Source organism: Hemitrygon akajei, chromosome 19 (assembly GCF_048418815.1).
Source record: "Hemitrygon akajei chromosome 19, sHemAka1.3, whole genome shotgun sequence".
NCBI classification, from domain to species: Eukaryota; Metazoa; Chordata; class Chondrichthyes; order Myliobatiformes; family Dasyatidae; genus Hemitrygon; species Hemitrygon akajei.
The window spans coordinates 35,605,264-35,631,022 of record NC_133142.1 but is presented as its reverse complement, the minus strand read 5'-3'; the positions used below and the strand labels follow the sequence as shown (position 1 = coordinate 35,631,022).

The 25,759-nt window shown below is 36.3% G+C and overlaps 1 protein-coding gene across 8 annotated transcripts in view; it reads left to right on the top strand.

Annotated features, from left to right (window-relative positions):
• foxp1b (forkhead box P1b) overlaps positions 1-25,759 on the top strand; it is a 528,108-nt gene that overhangs the window by 473,051 nt on the left and 29,298 nt on the right. For all 8 annotated transcript variants that reach the window (XM_073072380.1, XM_073072379.1, XM_073072378.1 and 5 more), the window contains 5 exons: positions 4,263-4,346; positions 14,933-15,134; positions 16,177-16,253; positions 16,616-16,717; positions 24,726-24,847. In XM_073072380.1, the coding sequence (XP_072928481.1) occupies positions 4,263-4,346; positions 14,933-15,134; positions 16,177-16,253; positions 16,616-16,717; positions 24,726-24,847 (587 nt within the window). The remainder of the gene's footprint in view (positions 1-4,262; positions 4,347-14,932; positions 15,135-16,176; positions 16,254-16,615; positions 16,718-24,725; positions 24,848-25,759) is intronic.

Genomic DNA, 25,759 nt, shown 5'->3' with positions numbered 1-25,759 from the left:
AAAGAATTTGAAGGTATCAACAATCATCTTTAATGTTACCTTTGGCCCTTAACGGATACTCAGCTCTCACTTGTCCATCTAAATAGCTGTTTGCAAGCGACAGTGGCCATGCCCTGGTATACCGCTTCAACAGGTGGGCTAAACCATGAGAGGGTAACCAATGGGTCTCATACCCCAGTGAGATAGGGACATGCCTGTCTAAAGTCAGCTCCAGCAGATCAGGTGGATGAGATCTACAGAGAGATCCAACAGCCAGGAAGGTGGTTCTGCATGGAGAACGAAAGGCATGACGAAGCACCAAAAAAGTCATGGTCATCCATTGCAATCATGGAAGACCCCAGAGGTGATGTCTACTCATACCACTGGATCCAGACTTCTGAAGTCGAGGGAGTGTAACTGCCCTCGTACAATGGCTTTTCTACTTTAAAAACTCTCCCACACGGGTTTCCTGTCGTTGTCAGATGTGATGGGCAACTGTGAGTAGTATTAGTAGCATTCTAATTTGTTCTGTATTTCATTTAAATATATAATTTGTTACTCAGTTAAATAGTAGTTTGTCTTTTTTTAAAATGCCTTTTTAACTATTTCCATGAAACCAGCTAAATGGAGCAGCCGCTTAATTGAGCCAAAATGTACTGGTCCCGATGTGTCCTAATTAACTGGGATCCACTGTACCTTTAGATTCAACCATATTACTGAAAATTAATTCTATGAATGTGGGAACTTGTGAGCAATCATTAGAAAGAAATGATCATGAAAGCCAAATGGTCTAGAAATGTCAGAGCAGAATGTCACAACCTGTCACTCCTTCTAGGTCCGCAATTACTACCAGTCCCATGATATTCAATTGTCACTTGATGCTCTCAGGCTCATTAAGAATTTGTTTTGCAAGATTAGCTTTAAACTCAGAAATGTACTATAGGTTTAAAAATCTTGATCCTTTCTGTGAACTGGATGAATATTTTAAAAACTTCATAGGAGCATTATTGGAGAAACACATTCCTTGTGATTTTTTTGATTTGTGAGAATATAATTTTGTCGGTAACATTTATAGCAATTCAGAATCCTCTTGTAATAATTAATTAAACCTTCTTGGGTAGTATTATGGGGGAGTGTTTTCACTTCAGATGCATAGAGTGATCAAATTTAATAGTTTAGTTTAATAATATTCCTTGCTCTATATGTGTTCAAACATAGTACATCAATTAAAACAACCAGAAATATACTACAAAAATAGGCATTTTTAATCAGTCTAGTACGCCACATGTGAATAATCCAATTTAAATATTTTAATATCCCATTGTAAAAGGACTCTACAGATTCATTGCATGTTATTTTGTTGTATAATGGTCATCCACCAGGCAAATTAAAAATATATATTCTAAAGCTTTTAAATGGCTATTAGTGTCCTTGAACCCATAAGAAACCGCTTAATTTTAAGAGTCTCCTTGAAGGCCTGTAAATGGATCAATTAGTGGAAACCCTCAGTGTTAATTAATTCCATCTGGGGTCAGGGCCAACTTTTAGCATGGTGTTTATTAAACTAGCACAATAGGGTACGGGATCTTTATTTGTACAAAGCTTAATTCGTGCTTGAAATTCACAATTGTTTGCACAGGTTTGGTTGCTTTTTTAGTTAAAAAAAAACTTGAGCTCTGCAAATGATCATTTTTGAGTATGAAGAGAATGGCTTTTGGATAGTATGTGGATCAGTGAGAGAGAGCGAATTTTGTGATGAGGCCCATCAACTGCTAGTAAGCACATAACTGGAATACCACGGATGTTTTTGATGAGGAACAGCTGAGACAAGAACAAAGGCAATACATCTTGGAAAGTGTACCATTTCTGTCACTAGTAGGTTGTCACAGGAGTACAGGAGAAAATAAGTGACTTAAGAATGGAATGGAAAGCCATTACTGTAACAGTGCTGTTATGGCCATTGAATTGATAAATAAATGAGAATATTTAACATAGTGAAAAGTAACTATTATCTGGAAGAAGAATACTATTCTACATTATGTGAATAAATATGGTCAGAAATTTTACTCTAGGAAGAAATTTCTATTGCCAAATCTTTAATAGCTTAGTCTTCATTGATGTAATTTTTAATTGAAATACTGGCTTAAATAAGAGGGCATGACATGTAACAAACGGAGAAGCCCAGGACATTAAAGTAATTGACTTCATGGTGTTTCTGTGTTTTCTTTTTGTTAATTAGTTAATTTTAAATTCCTGTTGTGGATTAATGACTTAAAAAAACACACCAAATAATTGGAATCCCTAGATGAAGCAGCAGTGGTTGATATCCTCTGAGGGAGAGCTTAGAACATCATTGTGGGATTGAAGCTCCTCCTTCACCGTATTGCTGCTAAAACATTTATTCATATCCCTTCAGACTCAATTACTTAAACATTTTGCTTGTCAATATCCACAGCCCTGCTCTTTATATAATTGTAATTTACCCAGAAACTTCCTACTGCATTCTCGTCACTATAGATGCTGTGCTGTTATACTACATACATGGTATTTACAGCTATAAACATCCCACAATACACATAGCATAAAACTAATTGCTATACAGCTGAAATACTAGAGAGCAGCAAATTTACTGCCCTCATACATAACTGGAAAGACATGTGCATGAGTTTTTGAACAGTGCCAATAGTTATGCTTTCAGAGTAAATGAACAGGAAGTTGCAAGGTAAAATAGGCTAAACAAATTCTGAAAGTTTTTTTCATCAGCAGTGATGAAACAGTTGCTTTTTTATCTATGTCAGTGAAATGAAGGTCAAATATGTGCTAGAGTGTGCATTAATTCAAATAGTAATAATTGAATTTGAATTGACTTTATTTCTTACATCCTTCACATACATGAGTAAAAATCTGTTACATCTCCATCTAAATGTGCAATATACAATCATAGTAATCTATAATAATTTATAATAAATAGAACAGTCAATATAATATAGAGTACACTCAAGTCAGCGTGAGTTTATCAGTCTGATGGTTTGTGTGGAAGAAGCTGTCCTGCCTGTTGGTCCTGGCTTTTATGCTGTGGTACCGCTTACTGGATGGTAGCAGCTGGAATAGATTTTGGTTGGGATGACTTGGGTCCCCAATGATCCTATGGGCCCTTTTTACACACCTGTCCTTGTAATTGCCGTGAATCATGGGAAGTTCACAACTACAGATGCACTGGGCTGTCCGCCCCACTCTCTGCAGAGTCCTGCGATTAAGGGAGGTACAGTTCCCATACCAAGCAGTGATGCAGCCAATCAGGATGCTCTCAATTGTACCCCTGAAGAAAGTTCTTGGGATTTGGAGGCCCATACCAGACCTCCTCAACCATCTGAGGTGTAAGAGGCCCTGTTGTGCCTTTTTCACCACACAGCTGGTGTGTACGGACCACGTGAGGTCCTCGGTGATGTGGATGCCAAGGAACTTGAAGCTGTTTACCCTCTCAACCCCAGATCCATTAATGTTAAAATGTTACTCTTCTGATTAGTTACAGAAACAAAATTGCTTCTTAGAAAACAGATTAAAGTAATTCCCGTGAGGTGTTTTGCTGCATACATATATTTAATCTGATAGCTTTAATACTGGTCGATATTGCTCCCATTCTTCTTATTGGCAGGGATAACATTTTGTACCCTCTGCAATACTTCATAGTTATGCAAAGGTAAAAGTAACAAAAAATTCATTTTTACTAGCAGCTGTTATTGAAATCTGATACTGCACTGAACATTTATGCAGTTTTAATCAATAAGCTTTGGACTGAGTATATCTCATTGATTATCAAATCTCCCATTTACAATTATGGCATGCCGAATTCAACTAAAGTTGTGTGCTGCAAACTGAGCAGAAGAGATCAGCTATCCTTATTGACTTCCAGAAAAGTTCAGGTAGTGTGTGTAATACCACCACCTGTTTAATTCATTTGCCAAAGTTGAATTCAATATGACATTACAGAAGCACTTTGAACAATGCTTAACAGAGGAATTGCTACAGTTATCCAATATGCTTCCAACTTTTTCCATGCACACAAATACACTGTGTATAAAAAAAGTATAATGCGGAAAGCCTTCAAACCTTACGGTTCAGTCAGTCAAGTTTTGGTATATTAAAATACACTTGATTAAAACTAAATAAATTGGTTTGATGCAGAGACTGAAAGTTTCACTAAGGATGATTAATAAGTGTGTATGCAGTTGTTTTGATTGTTGTGGTTTTACTTAGGAATGTAAAATGTTTTATTTCTGCAGCTTGCAAAAGACAAAGAACGCTTGCAAGCTATGATGACCCACCTGCATGTGAAATCAACTGAACCAAAGCCAACTCCACAGCCTGTAAGTTAGATGTTACGGGGCAAGCTGACAATTGTGTAAAATGATTATCCTGTCATTTTGATTCTGTACACATCATCCAACTTTGTTATTTCTTGCTTTTCAGGGGTTTCCAGATTAACCTTTTCTGATGTAAAGTACTACAATGCTTTTAATGTCATCAGTTAATGTGTCTAATTATGAAGATATGGCCCCTAGCTATAGGAAAATCCACAAGCTTGCACATCTTGAAAACTTTTAGTCTACTGATGGATGTATGGTGTTTGAATTGTGGGCCAGTTTATTATCAACAAAAAGTAACAAATATTAGAACAGTGATCTTGTACCTTGAGCTGTAATATAACTACAAATTCCAATTAAATTCCCCTCATCAGTATTTACTTTATTTACCTTCATTGGGTAAGTTATTCCAGCTCTTGCTTTTATTTCTGCTTGGCAGAGGGTTTATGTCTATTCTCTTGTAACCATGCAGTTGTAAAATTACTGCCTGATCATGGAACTCACATAAAAAAAAATACAGTGAAAACCCTAGTTAATAAAATGTTGTTGAAATTATTGTCATCCAGAAATCCATGCAAAAACTTCACCTGCATGTTTCTGGATGACAGCTGCCTGCAGAGCTTATCAGCTGATATGTTACTGATTTGGAAGCAAATCAGCTCTCCAAAGAATATTCTCATAGCAGTCATTTTTGGCAGGATAAAAGATAAAGAGGAATTGGTGGTGAGGAGTTAACATGGAATACTTCAATGTGTGTGGTTATTTTTCTCACTACTCAATGGTCAAAGTCTACACCCCTCCATGTGGCTTCAAGCCACTTTGAGACATAGTCAAGAAAACAGTTATCACAAGATCTTTCACTGAGTGAGGTGAATAAAACAGAGGTGCTGCAAACCTTTTTGGCAATACTAGCAGAAAAAGGTCACAAAAATTAAAAAGGAGGAAAAATATTGAGGATGCAATGGGATGCTTTAGAATTTGTGCTTTCTTTTATTGTGAGTGAAAAATGGGTGTCTTGGATCACAACTGTAATAGTAATTTAGAGATGGCCACTGCATCAGAAAGCATGATTAGAAATGCATTAGATACATTAAGGTGAATATGTCTTGGAATTGTCTATACCAGTTTCCCAACTGTCGCTAATCAACCTGGAAAAGATCACTAACACCATTTAACATGAGGGAAATGGCTCTTAAGTGCAAGTCTTGCATAAAAATTTCACAAATGGGTCCAATTTCTAGGCACTACTTAGCCTACAGAAAGTGGGTTTCCTATTATTTGATCATAGAGTGATGCAAATAGCATTCATGGAAAAGAACATTTGACCCTCCTTGTCAAACGAAAAAACATATTTTCAAATTATCCCTCTGGTAGAAAGGGAAAAACTGGTATTTCAGAAATGAGAAAAAAAGTCAATACAATCTTTAATTCTTTCTGCGAAGTTTTTCTGATGCCTAAAATCAAGGAGCTGTGCTTAGCCATTCCAAAATATATAGTAAATAAAATTATTTGTAACCTTACAGCAAAATATTATGCCATGCATATATATCTTTGTGTATATGCACACATATCTAATGATCCCAAAAATACAGTGGGCTGGATTATGCCTCATCTTTAACCACACCCTCTGCCTCGTGTGCACATTTTCCATGGCCACATTGTTTTTGTGAATTCGTGTCTCACTTGGACTGGAGTCCTCAATACAGCGACAACTTCAAGTAGTAGATGCTGAGACCATAACTTTCTGACACACTAAAAAAACTTCTAATTAAGTTACTTCTAAAAGAAGTAGACGTAAAGAATTAAAAAATAGAGAACTACGAGAAATAATAAATGTACTTAAATACCTAATTAACATTTTAATGAAAAAATTAAAGAAAACTGAACCATCTACCTTTACTTAACTTTTTCACCAACTTCAGCAACCCCATTAAAATTCTATTCTTACTGAAATGTGCAGCATCCTTGAGGGGTTTGACAGATTAGGTGTGGAGATGATGTTCCATCTGTTTGGAGCATCGATAATCGGGGATTACTGTCTCAATGTAAAAGGAAGCCATTCAGGAGACAGAAGTTTCTTCAAAGAGGTAGTGAATCTGGAACTCAGTACTCCAGAGGGCTGTGGAAGCTGATCGTTCCAGTGCAGTTTAATTATCATTCAACCATACATGAATACAGCCAAATGAAACAGTGTTCCTAGATATTAAAGAAATAAACAAATGTTAGAGTTAGTATGGAAAAACAGTCACTCAGGAAAAGTTCAGCCATCATATTTTTAAAAATTGAAACAAATGTGAAGGGCCAGATAGCTTCCATTTACATGCTTCTTATGCTTTTATTGCATTGACTGGGTAAATAAGGTAAAGCTGACTAGCTAGACATGAATTGTATCCAACCCTTCATCCCTCCCACTGGAATCAGATGAGATCTGCCCTCTAACAGATTCTGTTCTTCTATGCTGACCTCTAACAGATTCTATTTCTCCACACTGCCCTCTAACAGAATCTGTACCTCTACTCTGCTTTGTCAGTGCAGAAGTTAGGAGTGCACTGATGGGAACAATGCTATTAGGGGACACTTCTGTCTGAAACTACCAGCTGAAGAGATACATGAACTAGGCCATTGAAAAGAAATGAACCAACTTTTTTGCCCAGAGCAGAAAATAAAACAAAAGCCAGTAAGATATAATGGGGATTTACCATGGAGTTCTATAAACTTCTAATAGCGTTCATATGAAAGGTCATTCCACTTAATGTTAACAGGTGGCAGATTACATCATGATCATTATTCTGCTACACTCCTGTAATTCTGTAAATGAACGAATCAATTACAGTGGAAAGATTACCTTATTTCTTGCTTGAAACACGTATTATGCAGTCTCTGAAGGTATCCAGCCAGCAGCAGTATCATTCAACATCAATATATGAGAATTAATTGAGCATGACTGGGCCTTTCGTTGCCACTTGCAACTTCAGTCAATATGTGTTGATGCTGGATAATGACAAGGTAGTGGCTCATCTGCTGATTGTAGTTGTCTAATAGAGGACAGAGTAAAAATGCATACAGTGTGTTGGTAACAGTCATAATTAGGAAAATGTTTTTGTATAATCTATGCCAACAATCATAGATTTAATAATAGTATAAATATTCTAGTATAAGATGTAATCCCTTAAATTTGATTTAGAGTGTAAATATGATGCCTGCAAGGGACTATTTCATTATTAATCTTATAAGTGTTGAAAAATATACCTATAGTAAGAACAAAGCATCAGAAAAAAAGTCAAGAATGGTGTACAAGAGTTTAAATTTATTTTCCTTCTTTTGTATTCTGTGTGGATCATTAAAATGATATGTTTAAACATTAAGGGCAGACACAAAATTATTTCAAAATAAAATATTCAAATGGTTAGGTTACAATTGTGATGCATACAAAGTAGTATGAGCCTTGTGCAGAAATTATAGAGTCCACCTATAACATGACAGGGAATGGATAGAATAAGTAATTATAGAACCAAATCCATTTTAGGCTTGTCCCTTAATGTTGCATTAAATATTGTTGTGTTAACTTTTTAGTTAAATGAAAAAAGTTATTAAATACATTTTTCTGACAAATGACAGTCGTTTAGTGCCTTCTATCACATGACAATAATTAATTGTTAGTTGGACATTAGCTTTTTCCACTCTAAATGATTTCCACCTATTTTATGTGGTTATGAACCTTTGATTTAGCTTTTCATTAAATTTGACTTGTTTATTTCCTACAATGAGCAATTTTCCCTTAACATATTCACCCATTTGCTGCTTCATATGGATTCATTCTTTGCATTGTTACAATGAAATAGATTTTGAAATCTATAATATTTCATCAAGTTTTGTTAAATTTAGTTATGTGGTAAAAGTTCATTTCATACAATTTTGAGCAAATTTTCAAATTTAACCATTAACTATTTTCATATGTTCTGATTAATCAGCACCTAATGAATATGATTTCCAAACAAAGCAGAAAAAAGTATCATAAATTTACATAAATCATGTTTTTTCACTCCAAAAAAAGCTTTATTTACTCCCATCGATTTTCCCACCTATCAGTTCATGTCCTATTAATTTATTGCATGCCAGTTACTTGACCAACTCCTTTTTAGTCATGGTGAAAATTTTGTCTCCAGTTCTTCAGTGAGCTCGAGGACCCAAATCATCCTGTGGAAGGGGGTGGGGCATTGGGTTGGGGAGTAAGGGATGTATGTTTATACAGCTGTTCCTTGTAAATCCAAAGAGATTGTGGTGTGAATGGGTAATAGATCTGAAAACAGCAATGGATTATGCGATATGATTGTCTCTAACTTGCCTTTGGCTAAGAACTAATTGAAGGCCCCCTCAGTTACAAGGAGCACCGTGTCCTTGTTGTGGCATGGCCAGTAGTGGTGGTTAAGATGCATAGTAATGCCTTTATAAAGCTGTTCAGGTTTTGTATTGTATGGTTTCATATGTACCATCTTGGCTCACTATAGCGAAATGTGTTAACTGGTATTGCACATTTGTTTAGTCAAAGGGGCAGCCTCATGGTTGAGTAACTTGCAGATTGTGTGATTTGCATGTGTGAGATTTGCAAGTTGTTGGGTGTGTGGGAGAGCAGAGCATATTAAGCTTGGTTTGAGACCTGATAGATCAACATTGTTGGTAGATGAGTAATGGGCCGTTTCTGGGGCTGATAGTGCAGCTGATGGGATGTGGCATTCAAAGGCGCATTCCTTATCCCAATATGAACTACTTATAAACCTGCATCCAGTCATCCAACCTTGTCTCACAGCACTGACTTAACACTGCTTTCTGAATTTGAGTCGAAAGGGTATTGTGCACCCCTACACAAAGAGAATATCTATCCTCTTCCCCACGGCCTGTATCAAGGCCCCCAGCCCAGTCTCTGAGAAGTTGAAAGCCTAAAACAGTTTAGGATAATTGACAGCATAATTCATTCAAAAATGTTTACTGCCTTAACTTGCCACAGTAACACCTCTTCAGTAAAGACTTGCTTTTCCTGTGGGAGGTATAGCCTAGTGTAGCTTCACTTAGTAGATTCTGTGAAGTAATGCTGGAGAATTGCAAGTTTGCATTCAGTTATGTAGTTGACATGGAGCAACTAGTATATTAAAACATCTCAGTTCAAGTGAGATTTTCAAGGATGTGGAAAATGCATTGACTTTGGTGTTGGACTCTCAGCACTTTTCCCAACAATTTCCAACCAGATACCCTTACAACTGAGGAGATTTACAAGATTCCAAAGTCTGGGATGTGAGCATGAGTTTGAAGAATTCTTCTTTAAATTATTTTAATGTATTCTTCTTGATGGGATCTGGACATTCTTGGCAAGGGCGGCATTTATAACCCATCCACAATTGCCTTTGAGAAGATGGTGGTGTGCCACCTTGAATTGCTCCAGTTTTTCTGGGGAATACTTGCACAGTGTATTGAAAAGAAATCCTAGAATTGAGACTCAGCACTGATGAATGATTAGCAAAGAATAACTTCAAAGTAATTCTCCTAAATTTCAGGAAGCAACAATTTCTACTCATGTTATAGTACAATCCTTACATTATATTTAGGAAGTCACATGACTTATGGGCATAAGAAAATTGTAAGTGGTGCTGAAGAAGTGCTTTTCTCTATCATCATTAGAGTTGCTTCTTTTTGGGAAATAGTTCTGAATAACTCATGAAATAGCACATTGAATTTAAAATTTATAGATGCCTGATCTTAGTTTATGGCTTAAATCAGGAATGCAAAACTCTGGCTGGCAAACAAAATTTAACTATGGCAATTCTTAGATGACAATTTAAAGGCTGAAAATCTGAAGGGACTCAGATATGAAACTGTGCTCAAGGTGCAAGTGTTGCATATGGCAGAATAGGCTTTTGCTCCACAATCTCTTGGCAATGGAGACTGTCAGCAGTTTGGGGAAAAAGAGAGTTGGAGGGAGGATCTGAAAGATTGAGATGGGAGTTGTCAGAAGGAATATCCTGGAGAATGTTGGACAGATGTTAGGTAATTAGGGGAAATGATCTGGAATCGGAAATGTGATGATTGGGGGCCGGCAGATAATCGAGAGATGGTCAACAGGGACATGGCTGGTGGAAGGATGTTGTAAGGGCAGTGTGGAGCCGATCAGTAAGTTTGGTGTCTGGAACGATTAGTAGATCATCTGGATTAGAATTTTGCATGTCAAATTGTTTTAAGAACATGAAAATTGTTGTTTTCTCCAGAAAAGACTACTTCACATTTGTATAAACATTAACACCCAAGAGGCAAATACAGATAATTTTCACTAAAATATGCCAGGTACTTTTTGTTGTACATTTTAAATAGCAGTGATCATGTTCAGTGTGGATCAAAAATGTATCAAAATATGAACATTATTTTTCTGTATTATTTTCAGAATTACACTATAATGCGTTTTTTCTTAATGCAATCATGTCATTCTTAAACATTAGTGATGTTGGATTTTGCTTAACTTTAAACATTGTAAGCCCTTACACCACGGTCATTTCTTTGCAATGACTTGCTTTTCCCCAATCAGAAGTTAGAAACATTTTAAGTTAGCAATTTACTAGGGCTTTGCCTTTATTGTGCAGGAGTAGTGGTTTGGCCAATGTCAACTAGTTTTCTAAGAAGGCATGTTTGAGAGAACATAGTATAATGTTCTTTCTCTAAATAAAAAGTTATAAATAGAATAAATAAATGATATTGTCTAGAAGAACACCAATAAAATTCATGGAGAATGTTCAGAATCCAGAAGAGCTGCTCAGCAAACTGAGCTTGTGACAGCTCAGCTTGGGATAGGTAGTCCTATCATAATCACTTTTGCACTTTGAGTGTTTTGCTGAAACATTTCTAGTTTAATAAAATGCCCTGTTGAAAAAGAGCTAGTTTAGCGTGGCTCTGAGATCTAAATACCAGGGTAAAGGATCAGGAACTCTCATGTGATATTTTAAAATGCCAATTCAGAACATGTACAGAAGTTTTAATGAGAAAATGAAGATAATTTCACTATTGAGTTAATTTTTTTTTACATCTACATTTACTGCATCTCAGTGTGTAATTATATTTAAATTGCACACATTTTGGAATTAACAGGCTGATAGAATTTTTTTCCTTAAAATGAACTTTGCATAAGTGATTTTGGTTATAGATTTTGAAAATATATTTTGTGTTACATTTCACTTGAACCAGCTTCTATCAATTCCAGCCTGAAAATTGACTTTGGACAGTAATTTTCCTCACATGGATTGTTAGTGCTTCTCCTTTAGCAGCTTAAAATAATTGGGTATAGAGTGAAAGATATGAGAGGGTCATATTCTCTCTAATTCCCAACCTTTGTTCATGAAAAGCTACCTTTGTGATATTGTGGTGCTCTTTCCACTGGTTCAGCTGAGAGATGTTGTGAGCTCATCCAACCAAGCCAAACAAATTTGAGTTACAGGCAGTTTCAAGACTCAGAACTGTGAGCTGTGCCTAGGAATTGAGCAGCTCTTTGAATGACAGCTTTTCAATGGCATCTGACATGAGTATTGGAAAAAAAGTAGCTTCAGCAAAAATAATGGAGGGCAAGTCATACACCACTGGAAATAAAACTGTAGCATAATGTTGCATAGTTTAGACTGTAGTCAAAGGCTGGAATTGTTAATGTAGACCAACAACAGCCATTCAACCTAGTAGGTTTTCTCTTGTCAGAAGTAGAGTTTATTTATACCATTGTGTTAGACATTTAGAAAACCTCTCCTGTGCAGTATATGAAAGTGATTTGTTCTTTAACCCTGTATTAATTCCCGAGATTTTCTTTCAATTTCACACTTATTTTAGCAAAGATACTAGATATCACACAGAAAATACACCTGGACTTTAAAACTATTTTACATTGAAAGGCTGAAATGTCTCTGTAACTAATAGTCCAGAATACTTTCCCATGTAAGTGGAACATTTCATTGTTTTGTAAAATTTGAAATTGATGTGCCACTTTCTACTGGCATTGTACAAAAGAGTGCCAGTAGTTAACCTGCATTTCCTAATCGGTGAATGTGAGCTTGCTTGCTTGGTAACCTAGTAATTATTTTCCGATGACAAACATAATAACCCATGCAATTGATAAATATTAATATTGTCTTATTACCGAGGAGAAGAGGGCTCTGATAATTAATCATTGTGCTGGGTAACAGATGTCAGAATGTGAGTGTACTGTTTATTAGTAGAATTATGCATCATTAAGTGCTATCTTTAAAGCAAGCTGAGAATACCAATTTTTATTGTTAAGAGATTTCAGTTTACAAATTACTGCTTTATTCAATCTGGCAGTGTACAGACAGACCAAAATTAACATTGCACTTTGTAAGGTGTTTCCGTTAGATGTGGTGCTTTTAAAAATCTATCATTTCACATGGTTAATAAGAAAATAATCTAACAAACGTGCTTGTTTGGAATTTATGAACAGTGTAATCCTGTTCATAAATCCTAAACTTTTAAATCTGCTCAACATCACCTAAATGGTAATCAATGTAAAATTTAGGCATATATTTGCTGGAGGGAGTAACGTGCAGTATTTTGTCTTCAAGGCTAATTCATTGCCAAATAAGTTTGCTATATTAATGGAAATAAGTTCAATAATGTGGTGTATGAGCCTTGATGAAATATATCAAGACAATACCTGAAATGCATTGTTTTAAACAGTAGTCATGCAACTTAGATTCTGTTAATTTTGATAATAACTAGTTTTGGGTTTTAAACTATATTTCTCATATGTAGAGATTAGGAAGAAAATCATAAAATATAAAAAGATGGATGTCAAAGTGCTCAAATAAATTTGCTAGGAATCTAACACTGTCTAATAGCACTAAACGTTCTACATTGTAGTGACAAATGTCGCACTGAACATTAGAACTAAATTTCAAAGGCAGAGCACAATCTCCTTCAGTACCATTAACATCTATTCATGGGTGAATTTCCAAACATTAATTAGAAAATATGTGTTTCTTCTGTCAGTCTTGAAAACACAAGAGGATAGACAACTTTTAGAAGCACACAAATGATTCTCAGTCTTGATATTTAACCAGAAAGTAGAGTTGAGAGACTGAATCATGTTTTTACATATTCTGTTTACAGCATATTAAATATCTGAAGTTCTGCTTGGGGATGCGGGAGTGTTTTGGTGCATTCACATGTTCCAGCACCATTTTAACATGACACACGTTTTAAAATATTTTAATATCCATTCATTGAACACAGTATTATATTTTATTCACAGTTTATTGTTTATTCTTTGCTGGGGAATGCAACTATTGTAAAAGCATAGCTTCCTATGTTAGTTAAATATGCATTCAGTTTTTTAATGGCATGTTACAAAGGTTATTTTTGTTTGTTTTTGTAGATCAGGTTTTTTGTATAATTACACCATGCCTCCTTACTCTTCATATTTAATAGCAGGCATGGTTTATGATTAAGATTCTGTTTACTGTTAAGCGAACAAGAGATGGAAAAGGAAACCAAATAGTTTGAGAATTGCTAAACTAAACCATGTCTGTTTGCCTGCAAAGTTCTTCCCTTATGTTTGCAAAGGTTGTTTAATAGGCCTGATCTGTGATGGAATTCTGTAATTGTGTGTTGTTTTAAAGTAAGCAAGTGCAAGACCTGCAGATAATGACTATTAGCAGGACTTTGGTAATTGCAGAACTTGTGAACAAGGATGCACAGAAGGGTGAGGTGTTAAACATGGGTGATACACTTTTCACCTAAACCCTTCTGCCTCCCATGCTTACTGAGGTTGAATCTCATCAGCAGTATTTGATGCCGTTATGAAAAAAAATTGAAAAGTGACACTTCTAAAGCAATTGAGAGAGTTGACATTCCATTAATTTGTTAACACAATTCGCAAGTGATTGTTACAGATGAAACACCTTTCCCTACGATGCCTATATTGGGGCTCCTTTCCTACTGATTGCAGTCATATTTAATTTGGAAACTCTGCTCCGTTGTTAAATTAGCAATTAGAACAATTTTGTGGGAATATGTATATGTGTCATTAGATTTTTTTTTCTCCAAATTAATGGGGAGAGCAGAGGTCAGTGAGAAATTTTTCAGTTGACTGGAGTGCCTCTGTTGAGATTTGTAGCTTATTTGGAACAGTTGCAGCTGCGAGCAAGAACAGAACAGCTGCTTTCAGCCACTCTGGCTTCAGAGCTCCGTTTAATTAGTTTACCTCATAGCTATTATTGCTAATATCACTGCCTCCCTCTCAAAAAAAATTCTGTTTTGATTTTAAAAATTCTTCCGACATCTTGTGTCACTATAGGCTGATGATGGGGTCAGTTTGATGCAGTGTTTAATCATTAGATCACCTCCATAAGCATCACCTAATTAGAATCCTTTCAATACAATTTCATCTTTTAATTAGCTGAGATTGTCTGCTTCCTCTGTAGCTTATTAGTGGCAGCACAGTGGTAGGTGTGAATCACACTGTTATTTGTCAAGTCTGTTAAAGCTTTCCCCTTTCTCCTGTTTTTTTTTCCCACCACTACCCAAATCTTTTCCAAAAACTATCTTTGTAGCTGAACCTGGTATCGAATGTCACGTTGTCAAAGACTGCATCTGAAGCTTCTCCACAGAGCTTACCTCACACTCCTACAACACCAACGGCCCCTATTACCCCTGTTTCACAGGGACCCTCTGTTATTACCCCGACCAGCATGCATAGCATGGGACCCATCCGTAGGCGGTACCCAGACAAGTACAATGTGCCAATCTCCTCAGGTAAGTTCTTTTGTTCCTGCAGCTATCAAAATATAAAATACTGCATATTCATTATATATATTTTCATTTTTGCAGTATCACAGGGAAGCTATGCAGCCTATTGAGTTTATACTTAATAAAAACCCTATAGAAAACCAATCCAACTTGTTCTACCCTGTCTCACAAAGCCTTCCATATTCTTTCCAGCTGATGCTTAGACAACTCCCTTTGAATACTACCATTGAACCTACCTGTACTATTAACAATGGCATTACATTCGAGACTCTAGCCATTCTGTTAAAAATATTTTTATTGTGTCACTTTTGATTATTTTGCCAGTTTTCTTCATTCTTTGCATTTCATTCTTAATTTCTCATTGATAACAATTTCACTCTATCTTCCCTGTCTATATCCTTCAAGATTTTAAGCACTTCTGACAGACTTCCTTGCAAGCCTCCTCTCTTCCAAGGATATCTTCTCCAGCCTATACACATATGAAGTCCTACATCTTTGGAATCATTTTTGGTAATTCTCTTCTACACCCTGTCCACAAATTGTACATTCAGTCTATATTTCCTTAAACCCTATTATTAAGTTTTCAAGTTTTGTGTCATTTGCTCATTTAAACATTGTGCATTGTACACTGAACTCTATATTACTAATATATTAACAAAAGCAGTGGTCCTGGTACCTGAAAAAACTCCAGTGTTCACCTCCCTCCAGTCCAAAAAAACAACCTGTCATTTCTACTGTTATAGAACTACCTCTTTGTCAACTTTTAAAAATCCATACAATTATTGATTTAATATTCCATAGTATTCATTACCATGAATTGTGGTGAAAAGCTCATTATGTCATGCCTTATCAAGCTGATCCAGAAAATCCATATGTACTACATCTACTGCATTTCCTCATTGACCCTCTTTATTACTTGATCAAAACACTGGGAGAACCTGATGAAATATTTCTTTTAATATTAATTTCTCCTGTATAATAATCATTAAAGTATACTTTTAAAACCATATACTTCTGTACATTAACATATTACGATGTCTATTTACAGATATTGCTCAAAATCAAGAATTCTATAAGAATGCAGATGTTAGACCTCCTTTTACATATGCATCATTAATAAGGCAGGTGAGTACAATTCACTTTTTAAAGCATCCTCTCATATTCAAATGCTTCCTAGTTCTGAACATAAACTTTTCAAAACTTAATCTGTAACTTGGTAAACAATATGAAGTAGGATAAGCTGAAAATGTTAAAGGACTTCCAAGTATTGTGCATCTTGCTGTAGCTACATTATGCTTTAACAAAATTTAAATTTGGTCTTTGAATATTATAATTTGCATTTTTTTTCTTTAAAATACACTTTATGTTGTTCTTTATGTTGAAATAAGGTAAGTGTAGATTAGTGAATCTTGTATATATTTAAGTTAATAAATCTTCTTAAAAGAATCATCTGCAGTTACCATAACACACATTGTGTTTTATCTCAGGCAATTCTTGAATCTCCAGAAAAGCAGCTAACACTAAATGAAATATATAACTGGTTTACAAGAATGTTTGCCTACTTCAGACGCAATGCAGCAACGTGGAAGGTAAATAATTATAATTAAAAATGGAACATTTCTTGATCAGTTTCTTGTAGATTTGCAGTGATTCTCTAGTTAAAAGTAAACAAGACATTGCATCTGACTTTGGGGCGTTTGTGAGGAATTCTCAGGTATTGAGCACTTGGATGAAAGCTCATAATTCAACTCCTTTGCACTATATAACATCAAGAAAATAATTGTTTTCTGTGTCTTTATTGTACTATATAAACACGCAGCACTGCTAGGACATAACACTAAATAATCATGCTGTCATTTGAAGTAAGTGTGCTCTAAATGTTCAGACACAATCCACTAATTAGATGAAAGAATGGCTGTTTGCCTTGCAATGCAAACAGAAGCTGCAGCCTCTGTCCTTGTGTTCTTCATGTCCCCTCATTTTATAATTTCTACATGCTACAAGTGCTGGAGCTGAGCCGACAACTGATTTTCTCAATTTTTATTGTATATTTATTTAAATCTCATTTTGTATTTGCACTGTTTGGTTTTTGCACATTGGCTGTTGTCCGTCCTATTGGGGGGTGGTCTTTCATCAATTCTATTGTGAATGCCCACAAGGAAATGAATCTCAGGATTGTATATGGTGACATATATGTAATTTGATAATAAAGTTACTTTGAGCTTTGCTCATCTGGAGTATGTAGAATAAAGGGAGCTGTCACATCAATACAGAGCATACTCTTTGTTTACGTGGATGAAGCTTTCACTTACTTCTCTCTCTGAGCACAACACTAATTAATGGCTAAGGTTGATAAAGTCAGCACTATAGATTAAATATTTCCACACCAGCATTGCAAATTCAAGACAGAGCAAAGTTATTCTATGAAATCTATCAGAAATACTACATTAAGCAATCTTGCTATTTGTTACAATGCACAGTGTAATTGCACAACTTTAATTTAAATTCTAATCCATACTGAAGCTACACATTACAGAACTTATTATCAATGTTGTTGAGTGTTGTTTTGGCCACACAAAGCTTAATGGAAATGGAATAAAAGCCTCCAGTATGTCTATTGTTTAATGAAAGATCCAAATATAAAATCATACAATAAGCACAGCTGCCATGTCTTCCCGTGGTGGTGCTGGTGATTACACTGGCTCTACGGTGCACCTCTGGTGACGACAAATGATTGATATTGACTCACTAGTGTTGGTTGTTGGAAGGTTGACTATCCTTTACAGTTAAGCCTGAACCATCAAGGCCAGTAGGTTTATGTGTACTTTGTGGTTTTGCACATCTTGAATCAGCCCACAATTCATAGACTCTCTATATATTGCAAATTTTTGAAATTATGACAGAGTATCTTTGAAGTGTGCATGAGTGACATGTTCCTAGAGTTTTTAGAAGAGACTGTCTCATATTGCCCCATACTTCATAATTTTGTCTTCCATCTGCCCATCAATCTTTGATTCTTTTGCTCTCTGTTTACTGTTTTTTGATGATCTCCTTCATTGCATGCCTCTGGCATATTTGTACAGCATGTATTTTTTTACTTTATTTCCTCTTTATTGGTCTTTTCTATGTACTTTAAACAGAGGTTTATTCTAGTCTTAAGTTGCAATCACTCCATTGTTCCATCTTGAATTAGAATCAGGTTTAATATAACTGACATACAGTGTCACAAAAGTTGTTTTGCTGCAGCAGTGCAGTACAATACATTAAAAATATAAATTACAATGATTTATTTAAAATAATAAAAAGAGAGAAAAAGAGTGAGGTAGTGTTAATGGATTCATAGACTCTTCAGAAATTTGTTGGAGGAGGGGAAGAAGCATTTCTTAAAACATTAAGTATACATCTTCAGGCTCCTGTACCACCTCCATGATGGTAGTACTGTGAAGAGAGTATGGCCTGGACAGTGAGTGCCCTTCATAATGGATGCTGCTTTCTTGAATCATCACCTTTTGAAGATGCGCTCAATGGTGAGGAGGCTAGTGCCCATGATGGAGCTGGCTGAGTTTGCAAACCTCTGTAGATTTTTCCTATCCTGTGCATTGATGCCTCCATACCAGACAGTGATAAAACCAGTCAGAATGCTCTCCATAGTACATCAGTAGAAATTTGCAAGTCTTTAAAATACTGAAGTTCCTCTTGCAACTCTGAATGGAATATATCCCGCTGGCATGCCTTCTTCATAAATGCATCAATATGCTGGACTCAGGATAGATCTTCAGAGATGTTTACTCAGGAACCTGAAACTGTTCACCCTTCCACTGCTGACCCCTTGATGAGAACTGCTGTGTGTTCTCCCGACTTTCCTCTTCCTGAAGTCCACTATCAATTCTTTGGTCTTACTGACATTGAATGAAAGGCTGTTATTGCGGTACCATTCAATCAATTGATCAATTCTACACCTATACACCTGCTCGTCACCAACTGTGTTTCTGCCAGCAATCGTGTCATTGGCAAATTCATAGACAGCATATGAGCTTGTGTGTAGAGAGAGTAGAGTAGTGGCATAGGTATATGCATCCTTGTGGTATTCCTGTGTTGATTCTTCGCGAGGAGATGTATCTGCATGGACTGTGGTGTGCTGATGAGGAAGTCAAGGATCCTGTTGCAAAGGGATACAAAGGTTTAGAAGTTTCGTTGATCAATACTGAGAGGATGATGGTGTTAAACACTAAGCTGTAATCGATAAACAGCAGCCTGACATAGGTATTGCTGTTCCCCAGGTGGTGCAAGGCTGAGTGGAGAGTCAGCAAGACTGCGTCTGCTGTAGACCCATTGCGCCGTTAGGTAAATTGCAGCAGGTCCAGGTCCTTGTTCAGGCAGGAGTTAATTCTAGCCATGACCAGCCTCTAAAAGCACTTCATCACAGTACATGTGAATGCTACTGGGTGATGATTGTAGTGGCGGCTTACCCTACTCTTCTTAGGCACCTGCATGATTAATGCCCTTTTGAAGCTGGTGGGAGCCTCCAACTGCAACAGTAAGAGATTGAAGATATCCTTGAATGCTCCAGCCAGTTGGTCGGCACAGGTTTTCAGTGCCCTACTAGGCACACCGTCAGTGTCCTGGCACTTTGCGAGGGTTCACCCTCTTGAAAGATGCTCTGACCTCGGCCTCCGAGACATTTTGTTCCTTGACTTGTTTTTCTTCTTCATATCCCTTGAAAGAGCTGAAGATAGTTTACAAAGCACTTTTATCCCTAATCAAAATTAGTTTTGAACACCTGAAACCAATTAAGGTTTACAGTGTGCCATTAATCTCTAAGTCAGTCCCAGTCATGTATTAAGCACACAATGTATGGCAAAGTCAGTGCTCCAACTACTGCTCTCTGCAGATTAAATGTAGTGCTCTGCACCATATACTCGTGCCTGAGCTTCTCAAATAAATTTTGCCTTGCTTGGCACAGACATCCTTTGCTGCCCTGGATCAAAGACCACAGATCCCACCTGGTCTCACATGCTACAACTTTGAATGCATAATTGTGAGTAGCTGTGGAAGTGTTATACCAACAACTCTTGGAAAATCTTGAAAATATCTTTTCTGGCACCTGGTCTGTCTGTGCTCAAGTTCCTGACAGCACACATTGGTTTTACTGTACCTGTAGATAAAATGCTTCTCACCTTGCTCTCATAAAAGAATTTTATTGAGGAATTGGTGTGATTTTGTGAGCACTCAGGGTGCCTTTAAAGCTCCAAAATGTCACCTCCAGCAAGCACACAGTTGCTGCTGAATTGCACTGCAAGCCGTGTTCTGAACATGTACCAGATGTAGAGAAACAAAGTGGATAAAGGCAGCGAAGAGGTTGCTGTCATTTTGCAGCTAAGTGATTCAACTGTCATTTTTCTTTTAACATTTCGTGGCTGAATACTTTGGGCATTGGAAAACACAATGTGTCACTTCCCACCCTTCTCCCTCTTAGCAAGCGTTTTAAAGAGATCATCATGATATAGTTTTATGTGTTTGGTGCTTTCTAAGCTTCAAACTTCAAAAGTTAATGGTGAGCAATAATAAAAGACTTCAATTCTCAATTCAAGTCTTCTTCACAAACTACTTACTACTAGTCATGAATGTATTAGGATCTATTCCCTTTACGATACAACGTGACTGAGTGAGTGCAGAACATGTTGCTGGGAGAGGGAAACAGAAGGCACAAGTATCATTCCTAGAAGGAGTCCATATCTGTCCATGGTATTCTGGGAGAAATTGTGCCACCTGAACTGGTGGAGGTTACAGTGGTCTTGTCCAGTTTTGGTATTGCAGTAATAATTACAACATTTCAGTTTAGATTGCAGTTTTGTAGACTGGCTTGTGGCTGGCAGACAGCTGTGGTGAGGTAGGAGAAGAAATGTTCTCTTCCTAACGGGACTGAAGATTTATACACCCTGAAACCTCTGATGTGACCACCCCATCACCTCTTCTGTGCATTATCTGAACTCAAGAAGTTTGACACCATCCAGAACTCAAGAAGCTTGATGGCATCCATGACAATCTTCTTGACTGGCATCTCTACCACCACTTTAAACACTCACTTCCCCTGCTACCAGCACATCACGACTGTAGTATGCAGTATCTAAAAGATGTACTGTGCAACCTGCCACACTGCATTCATCTAGCTTCTGGTGGACAAGGACAACAGGATCATGGAATATCCCTCCAACTCCAACACAACATGATGTTCCTTCATAGCTCTCTCATTTTTAAAAAAAGGTATGTCGAGTTTTCTACAAACAGCACTGCGAGACACTTCTCAATGCAGAGACTATAGTCAAGCAGATCAACTTCATCCTCTCAAGACCGACTAGTGATGGGAAATAGATGCTTTTGTTGCCATTGATGTTTACATTTTTTTGAATTATTTTTTTAAAGCTGCTTCCATTTTCTGCAGACTCTCAATTCTCCAATTACACTTCTTGGTAGCATATATCTCTTTGCTAGACCTTTTAGTTCTTTGCAAACTATAATCATTTTTTCTCCCTCTTTCTAAGGCCCTGAATGCAATATCTATGAATGTCAACCTGCTTTTCACAGCTTTCAGATGTACTTGTACTATATCAGCCAGTACCAACAACAAGACTCCCCTTTAGTAGCTACAGGCTGTTGTTATCTGGTGTTTTTCACCAATGTTCTGGTTGGTGAACAGCCTGGATTGTTGTTTTTACCATAATGACGAAGTTGCTCATTTGCTGATGGAACAAACAAGACTTGGGTTAATTACATTTCAATATACTTGTATTCAGTTCTTGGAAATATCAAATCTCATATCCATTAACAATTAGTGCACTATAGAATACATTCTTATCATCTTCAGATTGTCATTCTTATGTTTGACTCCAGGCAATGAACGTTGGTAACCAAATCAACTACAAAATAATAATTTAAAACACAGTCCTCACATATATCCAATTCCTTTTGACTATCTACTGTATAAATATTCAGATAATACTCTAGATCTTTTAAGAACTTATAGTCTATGTAACACATTTGCAGCCCAATTTGCATTTGCTGATACAATGTTATCAGTTCAGTTATTTAAATAACATACAAAATTAGACATGTAAGAATATAAAACTGTAATACACTCTAAATAGTTCCTATTCTACTGAAAATTCTTATATATGTTAGGCCCGAAATGTGTATTTTCCTTACAGATGCCAAGAAGATGATTGTCTTGTACAGTGGATAATGAATTTTAACATCAACATTTTTAAAAACTCATGTATACAATATCAAAATATTTCTTCCTATTTTATGAAAAGCCAGATGTACATGTTTTACAGTAATCAAAGTTGTAGTTAGATTTATTGCTTGAAATAATGGAAGAATCAAATAGGTTTTGTTAAAATAGATAAAAAGCTCAAATTGATTTTTCTTAATATAGGAGAGTGAATTTCTATTTTGTTTTCAAGGGATGAAAAGTTTTTGCTGTGTTCTACTTTACAAAGCAAATCAACTCAGAAACACCACCTCACGTGCTTAAGATACTTGAATTCTTCAATGTAATTTCAAAGTTGTGCTTAGGGACATGATAGAATAAAAAGCTAGACATTTAAAAAAAATTATACCTATTATACCTATTGGGAAAATATTTACCCAAATTTCACTGAGAGCAAAAGCTCTTTTTTAAAAAATGTAGTATATTTATTCTTGCCAATATCTAGCACCCACTCCCTCTCCTTCACCACGGGTCTGTTCTTCAGATATTGCTGACTGTCATTAAAGTCCTTCTTTTGTAATCAACCTATTAGATGTTCACTTGATCCTCACAAATTGTCAAATTCATTGTACAACAACCTGCCACTACAGAAAGGATAAATATAAATGCATCCCTGACCTTAATAATTAAAATTGGCGTGGAGCTATTCCTCAGTATTATCTATATTAATGTATTCAGCATTATCAATTTGCTACTTGTTTCTTCTTCCTTAGTCCCATTTTGAAGTGTATTTTTTGCTTGTGTAAAAATGAGTCTTTTCTCAGCTAAAGATTCTCAAAAATTCATACACGTTATTTAAACGGCATGGCAGATTTAGTCCATCTTCAATGTGTCAGATCTACAGCTGTGACTTTGACAAGTACCAGCTCAGTAGATTCATTCAACTCTTTAACAGAATGCTCCACCAACTGCTGACAGTCCTTCCATGGGGCACATTTTAGTGATGAGCATTCATCTTCCCTACTGTGACTCAGTCCTGCATGGCAGCATGCAGCATTGTAGAAACACAGAATTGGTATGTATGAAAGTATCTTCCATCTATTTATGAATAACCAGTGTGCATATAAATAGCATATGAAAAGCAAATATATATATGCCTTTAGTAATAACTTGTGATCCTTGACTTTTCTTTAAACATGATGCTGTAGGGCAGAAGCTTCAAATGGTACTGACAAGTCAGAGGCAATGTCTGTTTACTATATTCATACTATTTTGTTAAGGCTGGATTTGGCCTTACTAAAGGATTCTGACTCCATGAGAGACTTCATTTCTGGTGCTATTCAAAATGGATAATGCTGTCGTTGTTCTCAACCAATAAATTAAAACTAATTGTCTTTAGCTCTTTGAATTTGGATTTAAGTCTAAATGACAATCAGATTGCCAAAATGAAAGGTGCGAAGTACATCCATTTTGGCAAATATATTTTTCAATCTTTTATTCTTATGATGCACACACCAGTTGAATTAACATTAGATTTGTGAATATATGGCAGTGTTTTATCTTTACAATCAGCAACTCAAATTTGAAATAATAGGTGCCAATTGTTTTTTGATCTTTATGAGCATGTCTTAAACCTAGTCTAGTTAAATGGTAGAAAAGTGTCCTTTAAATGAAGGTTGAGCAGATTTGCTTTCCACTGCGAGAACAAGCAGGGATCTTGAATTCAGCTCTAAATGGTAATCAGTAGTGAAACATTTGCAAACATATCATATTTGGTAAGGGGTAATATAATAAATAAAAGGGACTTGTTTAGAATTGGATTTAAGCTGCGTTGTTGGAACAATGCTTCAAACTGTCTGAATCTGCTAACTGAAATCTATGCACCTTTTATTACCCCTTACAGATGTTTTCAGTACATTCATCCTTTTTATGGTCCCATATAAAAACAATGATGCATATTGTGACCTGTAAATAATTAGAATATGTTTGAACATTTATTCTGATTCCCCTTGTATGCTGATTCCTAATGCCAGTCATTGAAGACAACACAGAAAATGCTACTGTCTTGTGCACTGTCATTCTTACGAATTTAATGGGAATTCCAATTGGAATGCTTGTTGTGTGCTACAGCATTACAGTGGCACCAGCAATCTAACTAAACCTGATCAAAAGTGCCACATCTATGTTCTTTTCTACAAATTGCTTTAACGAACTGACCACTGTCTAATGGATGGCATTCAGTAGCTTCAGAAGAACCTGTCAATGCAAACACTGTCAGCAAGCTTGAATTTTATGATACTTCATTATGGCCGTGGCAACACTTATAATATATACTTCCTTTCTTTTAGATACAATATTAAATGTTTTCTTCTTTGTACTTACTATAGAATGCAGTGCGCCATAATCTTAGTCTTCACAAGTGTTTTGTTCGAGTAGAAAATGTTAAAGGGGCAGTATGGACAGTGGACGAAATAGAATTCCAAAAGCGAAGGCCACAAAAGATCAGTGGGTATGTCCACCATATTTAATTGCTTAAACCTCCTAGCATAGCTAGCTCCCCTGTAGTGTAACTTACAGCTAATGGCTGCTTGCAGGTAATGGAGGGAAGGGTATTGCTTGGTTATTCTTGCTGTCTAGGAAAATGTGGGGCATTGAAAGCAAGTGCTTTGTCGAAGGGTCCTTTCCCCTTGTTTTCCAGTCTGTGTTTGCCATGGTGCCCACCCCATGTCCTTTCCATCTGCTTGCCTAGTGTTCTGCATCATATGCTTCTGCTTGCAGGCTACACATATTAACCCCACAAATCATTTGCTTATTTCATTTTTTTTCTCCTTTTCCTTACCCAACCCTTTTGTGTGATTTTTGTTCTCTCCCAAATCCCATTGCCCTTGTTTGTCTTTCCATCGCATCTGCTTGACTGCTGCTATAATCCCAGGGTGCCATACGCACCAATTTGTCACTGCATAAGTGCTTTATCAGAGTAGAGGATGAGTTTGGGTCCTTTTGGACTGTTGATGATGAAGAATTTAAACGTGGTCGCCATATTCAACGAGGCCGTCCTCGAAAATACTACCCTGATGAAAGCTTTGATGAACAATTTGCACAGTAAGAGCTTTTGCTTGCTATTTTTTTGCTTCTGCTTTGCATTGCATGGTTACCATCTGTCAGATTACCCTGAGAATTAGTATTTTAAGTTACAATGACTCTGTGTATAACATTTGTTGAATTATAAGTGTGAATCCTTATACTGACAAAAATGCATTTTATTCAAAATACAGTGTTGCTACAACAGACCTTTATTTTAAATCATCTCTAAAATAATTAATTACCGAAAAGGTTCAGGTGATATCACGAAATTTTGGTACCAAATTGTGATCGCAATGTAAATAATGATGAGGAAATATTCCTCATTATTATTTACATT